Raw genomic sequence first — 8,719 nt, 5'->3', positions numbered from 1 at the left:
ACGAGTGAATGCTTTTGACAATGTAATGTATGTGTGCACTCATGGTCACTAACTATGGTGCGATAAGTCATTCATAGCTGGATGTAAACAAACACCTCCACATTCATTCACTTCATACTGGGGAAACTAAGTCCCTGACTGTCTTCCTTTCATCAGCAACCGAAGCAAATCCCCTATTTCTGCTCTGGTCATGCAGTTGAGAGTGTGGAGGATAGATATTGTTACCTTAATGCACCACAATCATCTAAACCTATTCCACAGGTTTTATTGAACATCACATAGTACCTGTCATCATTCTGGGTCTCCAACTCAGTATTTTAAGATTTTTTTTTGTATTTGATTTTTTGTGTTTAAGTTTGTTTTTTGGTAATATTAGTATGTTGTTGTTTTCCCAGGTCATGTATCATATCCTCTGTTTGTCGTCTGTTCATATCCTAGTTTGTTCTCTTTTTGTGATCCATTTCTGTATCTCCAGTCATGTCCCTGTGTCTCACTGGTCTCCCTGTGTTCTGCTTTGTTTGTTCTGTCAACTTCTTATGTCTTAGTCCTGGCCACTACGTCTTCTCGTGTGCGTTCACTTTTACTTCCTCTGTCTCATTGGTTAGATTCTGTCCAGTTGTTTTCCCAGGTGTGTCCACTCTGCCCTAATCCCCTCCTGTGTCTGTCTCCCTCTATTCTTTGTCGTATTCTCCCTCATGATGTATGTAGTCTCTGACAATCAATTTTACTGCTAGTTTGTTCAAATGCGACTTTCTTTTACTGATTTTGTTCTCTTTGCTGTGTGTGTGTGTGTGTGTGTGTGTGTGTGTGTGTGTGTGTGTGTGTGTGTGTGTGTGTGTGTGTGTGTGTGTGTGTGATCATTGAAAGTGTGGTCATTTTTGAAGTGAACAGAAAAGGAAAATATATAATAAATGGAGACATTAATTCAAAGAATCACAACAACACAAAGGCTTGGTTGATGCTCAGCTCTTTATTTAGTTTGTTTGTTTAAACTATGTGACAGCGAGGCACGGAGCTGATGGGACATTCTGTGCTTAAATGTGAACTCGAGATAATGATGGAAATTAGAAAAATCAAACTGTGTTTGGAAATGCATTTAAAAATCACACCCATTAATATCAACTGAGTCTGCAGAAAGTCTGAGTATGAAACCAACTTTATTAAACTGAACAAGAGAAACTTCAAATTTTAGACAGAACCATCGACAGTCAGTTACAGACACAAAGATCTTCTCCATTTGAAGTGTCAGCTTTTCAACTGATAGGAACTCAGAGCTGATTCAGCAGAAAGAGAATAAAATGGTGCATGTTGGCCGCTGAATAAAAATGAAAATGAAAAATAAACATTCTGTGCCTTTTACAAAGGTAAATGATCATTGTGAAGAAGCAGTAAGAAAATGTTTTCATGTTGTTTCAGTCATTCAGCTGTCAAACTGTTTTCGGTTTCCTGTCCTGGGGGTGGTCAGTGAGAGTGAAGCAAGAAGCCAGAGAAGATGCTGTATCCGTTTCGTGTTCCTCTCATCGCTCTGTAGTCTTTAGTCTCCAACCAAACCTCTTGATCTTTTGACACGTACACCGCCAGGCCACCAGAAGTCACCTAGGATCAGCGGAGTTCAAAAATTAAATGGAGGATATATCTATTTCAGAGGTTAATACACTCTGACCCAATAATAGGAATTGTTATCGTCTGATGCTTGTACCTGTTTCCCTCCCTGCCGATGATCGCAGAACGATGCCAGCAGCATGTTGTCACGCTTCAGCAACACACACAGTTTTTCATCTAACGAGGCATGGTACACAAAGTAGTACGTTCCTGGGACCCGACACCTACATGCGACACAACAACACAATGAAGATGATTCTATACAAGTGGATTTGTTTCTTATGTCTTATGTCATATTGGGCAGAATTACTTTGTTCAAAACAGCGGAGTTATCAAAATGTTATTCACAGTTAACTCTGGAATATTTGGTAACAAGGAAATTTCAGGACTGGACTTCCACCGGTGGTATGCCCTCAGTTCAGTGATGTGGATGGATGAGTGATTTTTTTTTTTGCAATGTAGTGTGTCTCAGCAACTACAAGGTGAGACCATAAAGTTTCAAGCCTTTTGACGCCTGTTTCAATTCAGTTCCTTTGCTTCTGCACATTTGGACAGCTTTCTAGAGCAATCAGTAGAAGACCCAATCTAACCTCAAAGCCTTTATTGTTAAACTCTTAACCTCCTCTGGTAATTCTTTGTTTTTACATTCATCAGGTCCCAATATGCCCCAAATATCAAAGAGAAATTAAAAATGCATGCCATGGAAGAGCTGGGGTCTTAGGAGGTTAAGATTTTTGGCAAGAGGAAGTCACAGAGTGCTAAATCTGGGGAATCGAGTGGATGGGAAAGACGCAAAGACTGGATGCAAAGACTCTTGGTGTAACTCATGAAGCAAGAAGAACGTGGAGCTTGATGACTGGAATTAACTGTGCATGAGTGTTTTGATGTATGCAGGTTTATACACCGCTCTGCTTTTAATCATTACTTATTATTAATCTCTGGCTGTCTTCCACATTTTGTCTTTTGTCCTGTTTTCCTCCCCTCACCCCAAACTGGTCATAGCAGATGCGTGCCCCTGCCTGAGCCTTGTTTTGCTGAGAGCCTCTTCCTGTTAAAAGGGAGTTTTTCCTTCACTCTGTCGCCAAGTGCAAGTTTTTTCTCTGTATTACTTTATGGTTTTTAACTTACAATATAAAGTACCTTGAGGCAACAGTTTTTGTGATTCGGTGCTATTTAAATAAAATAGCAGACATGCTCATGTGCAGTCCTCCAAAATCATAATTATGATGGTGTGGTAGTGTTGTCTCTGATTGTTATAGTATGAGTGCTTGAACTCTATGATCATTGTGAAATGTATTATTATGAAAGTTTGAGCAGGAATCATTGTTGCCATCACGTTTCACTGCCGAATGAGTCTTTACAATTTTAAAACTAACATTAATCATTCAACATTAAAGTGGCAAACACACCTACAGTGATCGGTCTGGCCTGAAAGAAAAATGTCTCACCTGAAGCGTCCTGTGTTTATGTTGTAGTCATCGTTGATGTTGGTGATTGCATCCGTGAACTTAATGACGCTGGCTTTATCTGGGTATTGGTTTGTCGCTCTGGCCACACTGAAGGCCGCCTGCTGCTGGACTACAACAGCCCTGCAGCAACAGAGAGTATTTTTTTAATAGAACAGGGTGCCATTTTTTTAAAGCAGCTAATTAATGCAGAACAACTGCAGTGGACTGTTTTTTTGTTTTGTTTTTAACAGTGAACATAATGCTCTCATCTTGAATCCTCCCTTTGCAATACTTGCCTTCCTATGATGCATGATTCTGCTTCTTCATTCACCTCTTTTTACTCTCATCATGTTTATACATCACTCTGCATTTAATCATTACTTATTATAATAATAATAATAATAATAATAATAATAATAATAATAATAATGTATAATTTATTGATCCCCGTGGAGAAATTATTAATCTCTGGCTGTCTTCCACACTTTCCACTTGTCCTGTCTTCCTTCCCTCCCTCACCTCCCAAATGCCACGACCCTCATTTGGCTGTCCCTCCCTGAGTCTGGAGGTTTCTTCCAGTTAAAGGGGAGTTTTTCCTTCCTACTGTTGTCAAGGGCTTACTCATAAGGGGTTGTTTGATTTTGGGGGGGACTTCGCTCCTACATTATTTTACAGTCTTAACTTAACAATATGAAGTGCCTTGAAGCAATTATTGTTTTGATTTGGAACTCTTTACACAAAATTTAATTAAAATGAATGAATGAATTAAACATAGGTTTAAAAAATAAACTCATTACCAGTTATACATTTCATATAGTTAAATCAAGGAATGGCCTTTTTTGTTTCATATAATTAATGTAGCACACATAAAGCTGGAGAAGCATTTAACCTGCTTTAGGTCTCAAGCAGTTGTCTCATTTGGCCAGGGTATAATCCAGCTTTGACAGTTTACTGAGTAAACTGTTGAACTGTTTACCTACCCTTGTTCTCCTGGTTCTCCCGGAGGTCCGGCAGTTCCTGGGGTACCTGGCTTCCCAGACTCCCCAATCTGACCTCTTTTACCAGGGGGCCCCTCTGGCCCGAGCTCCCCTTTCTCTCCTTTCTGAGGCCCAAGACCACCTTGCAACTTTGTTCCTAAAGAAACAAGTTCGAAGCATTAGTACATTAATGTAATTACTTTCCTCGGTGATCAGTAACGTAAGGGATTACAATCTGACATTTAGTTGAATTAATCCAGGAGCCGTAAGTCTGACCAGCACTTAAACAGAAGTCATTTTGGTTTCAGCAGACAGACTTTTGCAGATGATTATATCACATGCAAGTCCCAATAATTCCAATGTTCAGATGTATGAATCTGTGCATTCATAGCTCTGCTGCTAACATTAGCCACAGGGATTGCTTCCAGAGCCATCTATGGTCATCTATGGTTGCAGTGGAATCGTTTTGGTGATGAAGGCTTCTAAGTGAGTGATAAGACCCAGCAATATATGTGTGGCAGGCCTAAGAAGCGCTGGCTGAATGACCTAAATACAGCGCTTTGTTTGTTCTCTCCTTTTGTAGAGGATACATTGGTGACAAAATGATTTTTCCCTTATCATAACCTGCTTTTACACAGTTATGTTCTAGATACCTGGATCTCCTTTCTCTCCTTTTTGTCCATCACGACCATCTCTTCCAGGAAGCCCAGGAATACCTGAAGATGGTCAGAAAGTTCTAATGAAACTCAAAAAACCAATAGAGAACAAAAACACATCAGTCTCAACAATCATGTGCACAAAAATGCACTCGCCTGGCATTCCGGGCATCCCTGTAGCTGGACAGGTCTCCATAGCGATTAGCCCGGATATTGCCAATGAGAGCAGGGCTCCAACAGTGAGGAAACAATGGTGGAGCATGATGGATAAATCCTGAGAGGGAGGAGAAGTGATGGAAAAAGATGAGAAGCAAACAAATAATGGAGCAAAAGAAGAGAAAAATGATGTTTTTTTTATTAGTAATGTCTTAACTTATATTGGTAGATAGACTGTAGTGATGAGGAAGGGTTTTTCTATAAAATGAAGAAATGAATATTTTGCAAGTATCTTTATGGCTCCACATTATTGTACTGACATCATAATCAATCAAACCCTCTTTGATTCCTTAAGCTATTTTAAAAGAACTGTGATTTTATGTTTGGTCAGATCTCTCTTGAAAAGACATTTTTAGTGTGAGTTACATTTTTCACCTGGATAAGTACCCAAAATGTAACAGTATCTTTGCTTCTACCTTGTGATAGATGTACTCTTTCTGGCTTAAAATAGCTTAATATTGTTCATGAGAAAAATGTTAGTCATATTTTTCACAGATTATAGGCCAATAAGTCATTTATAACAAGTCATGTATCGCTCTAGGCACATGGATAAGGAGAATGGATTAGGAAAGGAAAGCAAAGACAAAGAGGAATGAAAGGAGAGGAGGAAACAAGGACAACATCAAGGAGAAAAACAAGCGCTGAAATAGCAACAAGTGCAAAATTATTTGTCAGAAACAGAAAGGTTTTTTTAAATCAGTTATTGAATTTAAATTCCTCTGTTAATGCACGGGACACACAAACATAATAAACAAACGGGAAACAGGAGACCCTTTCAATGAACGCTTCAGAGTAACAAACAGATCAATCAGTAGCTGAACAGATAATTCATCATAAATGTAGAAACCTCACCTGAGAGAAAAGACGGGAGAATAAAACCAACCACGATGAGTTAAACGCAAACTGAAGAGACGCTCGGAGTCGTGTTACAGTCGCACAAGGAAACCAAAGCCAAAAGCAAAGATTCAGCAACTTTACGTCACTGATTATTTTCTATGCTGAGCAAATGAAGTTCTGCATTTCTTGGTTTTACTGACAGCTGGAAGCACAAGAAAGAAAGAGAGAACAGAGAAGCAAATCCTAAACTAGAAAGTTAGCAAAGTTACCAGAACCTTAAAAAAGGCTCCAGTTTTCTTCTTTTAATCTTTCCAAAAGATTTCTGAACATTTCAGATGTTTGCAGTTGTCAGGTGAGGTCTTGGTGATGCATAAGGAAATGGGTGGTTTTGTCATTGTCAAGAAATCCAATTAAATAAACAAAATTAACCACACCATTGTCTATTCATCATCAAACTGAACAAACTGAACTAATATTCCCTACACCTTTTTTCCTTAACTCATTTCAACTCAATTTCCTTTCCACGATTCTAAAATATTACACCACATAGACTCAATGAAATAATCACAACCTCTAATCTATTGATTCTTTTTTCTGGACATGAATTTTACTGGGGATTTTTTTTTACCATTTTGCTAATCAAGATTTTCTGTCCTTACGGTCTTTTATATATTAATCCCTCTCTATATACACAAGCTTAATATTTTCCACTTTAAAGGTCAAAACATTTGGAGACTGGCATGTGCCAAAGACTCAAATTCAATATGTTGTTATTTGAATTATCATTGGCTTCTACATTGCTTTCTGAGGGATTTTGTCATTGTTGCTGCTGTTTAAATGAGTTTGGATTCCTCCATCAGCTCACACAGAATCACTGTGGATGTGGTGAAAGGTTGTGCTGCATGCCATGGCATGCCACCTATAAGGCATGAACCCTTTCTCGTGTGTTTTAGCTCTGTGGACACAAAATATCACATTGCATCATACAAAAATATCTGCATTAAAATGATATTTAATCTACATTTTGTATCATTGTTGATGTCTTGGTTTTTTGGGGTTTGTTTTAATGTAACTGGTTGTTGTAACACAGTTTCTCAGACTTCTGGGATAAATAAAGACTTTTATATTCATAACATGGATCGGGTGAGGATATAAGAACTATGCTAAATTTAAGCATTACAAAATACCTCAATTTAGGAAAAGATTAAGGTTTAAGTTAGATTTGGAACAGCTCTGATTTTGTATCCCTGTTTATGGTTGCCATGGTGATGCATTTTGCCTGGAATAACTACCTGCTGCATTACTCATAATGTTGTGCTTACTGTTTTGCCCTCAGACCAAGCTCTTCGTTTTTCAGTGTAATTTAAATTACAAGCAATGTGATCAGTTTAGTTACTTTTTTAAATAAACAAACTGACATTGTATTGTCTGTGTTACTTTTTATTTTGCTACTTGCTAATGAAGTGTATTTAAACCTACAGCTGTGTTAGTCCACATTATGGTCAGCTAGCGTGATGGCAGACAGGACGGCCTTCACATTTTGGAAGTATTTGTATTATTTAGTTCCGGGGTGATAGTCTGTCACATTCTGCTTTACATTCTGTAACCTAAATAAAGCTGCTGCTGCTGCTGGTGAGGTCCATGGTGGAAGAGACTCTGAGGAAACTGAACCTGCTGCTGGTTATGGGGTGAAGTAGGTTTTACTATGAAAGGAAGTCATGACAATGAGAGGTAAGCGCACAGTAGGTTCAAATCATATAAAAAGTATTTGATGATAAATAAAGTATTTGTAATCTCATCATCTCATCAAGCTAAATACAAAGAGATGTTTATTTCGGTATAAAGTATTGTTTTAGTTTCGCCCAGTTTCGGGATACTTAGGCACCAGACATACATACTTGAGATTTGGTTCAAACTGCTCACAAAGTTAATGCCAAATGAAACATTTTAACCCATGGTCCTAAAAACTGACTCTTGGGGTCCTGACCAAGCGTGACTGATTCTTTACAAAGGTCACCTAATCATGAATGTTATTCGTTTGTGAACCACCACAGTGAAACTGGTATAAAAAGTGGGATTATGAAAGTACAAGATTCTGAAACGTTTCTGACTCATGACAGAATCTGAAGAACAGATTTGAGCAATTCAACCAAATGTACACACAAACAGAAGTTAGAGGTCTGCTGAGATACAAAAGTTTACCAAAAGAAGAAGTGCGAACAACAGAACATGTTTCACTTCCCTCACCACCTTAGGAGGGGCTCACATGAAATATTCCTGTTTGATAAATTAGACAGCTAAAGGGTGATGGGCAGTAAAAGCTGTTTGTGCATGGGCAGAAATAAAATAAAATAAAAAGAGGCAAGGCAAGGCAAGTTTATTTATATACCACAATTCAACAACAAGGTGATTCAAAGTGCTTTACAGAGACATTAAAGAACAAAAACAAATAAAAAGCATGATTTAAAATTGATTAAAAAAACAGTAGGTAAAATCAGAACAGTAGATAAAATCAGAACAGTAGATAAAATCAGTAGTTAAAATGTTAGTTTTGAAATTTAAGCTTAACAGTGTGGATTTGGTGTTTTATTCAAATGCAGCTGAGAATAGGTGAGTCTTCAACCTGGATTTAAATAAATTGAGTGTTTCAGCTGATCTGAGGCTTTCTGGGAGTTCGTTCCAGATATAAGGAGCATAAAAGCTGAATGCAGCTTCTCCGTGTCTGGTTCTGACTCTGGGAACTGAGAAAAAACCGGATCCAGGTGACCTGAGGGATCTGGAAGGTTCATACTGGGTCAGGAGGTCACTGATGTATTTTGGTCCTAAACCATTCAGAGCTTTATAGACCAGCATCAGAACTTTAAAGTCTATCCTCTGACGGCCAGGCAGCCAGTGTAAAGACCTCAGAGCTGGACTGATGTGGTCCACTTTTTTGGTCTTAGTGAGGACTCGAGCAGCAGAGTTCTGAATGAGCTGTAGTTGC

General features: G+C 38.4%; 1 protein-coding gene across 1 annotated transcript; it reads right to left on the bottom strand.

Annotated features, from left to right (window-relative positions):
* Nucleotides 1–951: 951 nt before the first annotated feature.
* Nucleotides 952–5,907, bottom strand: LOC101471066 (complement C1q subcomponent subunit C). Its single transcript, XM_024802486.2, has 7 exons — nucleotides 5,752–5,907; nucleotides 4,840–4,957; nucleotides 4,681–4,743; nucleotides 4,031–4,184; nucleotides 3,051–3,191; nucleotides 1,700–1,826; nucleotides 952–1,596 (listed from the first exon to the last, which is right to left on the bottom strand). The coding sequence occupies exons 2-7, from the start codon at nucleotides 4,943–4,945 to the stop codon at nucleotides 1,462–1,464; spliced, it is 726 nt and encodes a 241-aa protein (XP_024658254.2). The 5' UTR covers nucleotides 4,946–4,957; nucleotides 5,752–5,907; the 3' UTR covers nucleotides 952–1,461.
* Nucleotides 5,908–8,719: the final 2,812 nt, after the last annotated feature.

The sequence above is a fragment of the Maylandia zebra genome, linkage group LG5 (genome assembly GCF_041146795.1).
Source record: "Maylandia zebra isolate NMK-2024a linkage group LG5, Mzebra_GT3a, whole genome shotgun sequence".
In the NCBI taxonomy this organism is placed as follows: Eukaryota; Metazoa; Chordata; class Actinopteri; order Cichliformes; family Cichlidae; genus Maylandia; species Maylandia zebra.
Note: the sequence above shows the minus strand (reverse complement) of the source record. Positions and strands in the feature narration are given on the sequence as shown.

Bases quoted from the DNA above. Each gene is read 5' to 3' on its own strand.
- LOC101471066 (XM_024802486.2), bottom strand. From the start codon at position 4,945: ATGCTCCACCATTGTTTCCTCACTGTTGGAGCCCTGCTCTCATTGGCA. The intron at 4,744-4,839 runs GCGAGTGCATTT...GACCATCTTCAG, and splicing joins AGGGATGCCCGGAATGCCAG to GTATTCCTGGGCTTCCTGGA. The intron at 1,827-3,050 runs GTGAGACATTTT...TGTCGCATGTAG, and splicing joins ATAAACACAGGACGCTTCAG to GTGTCGGGTCCCAGGAACGT.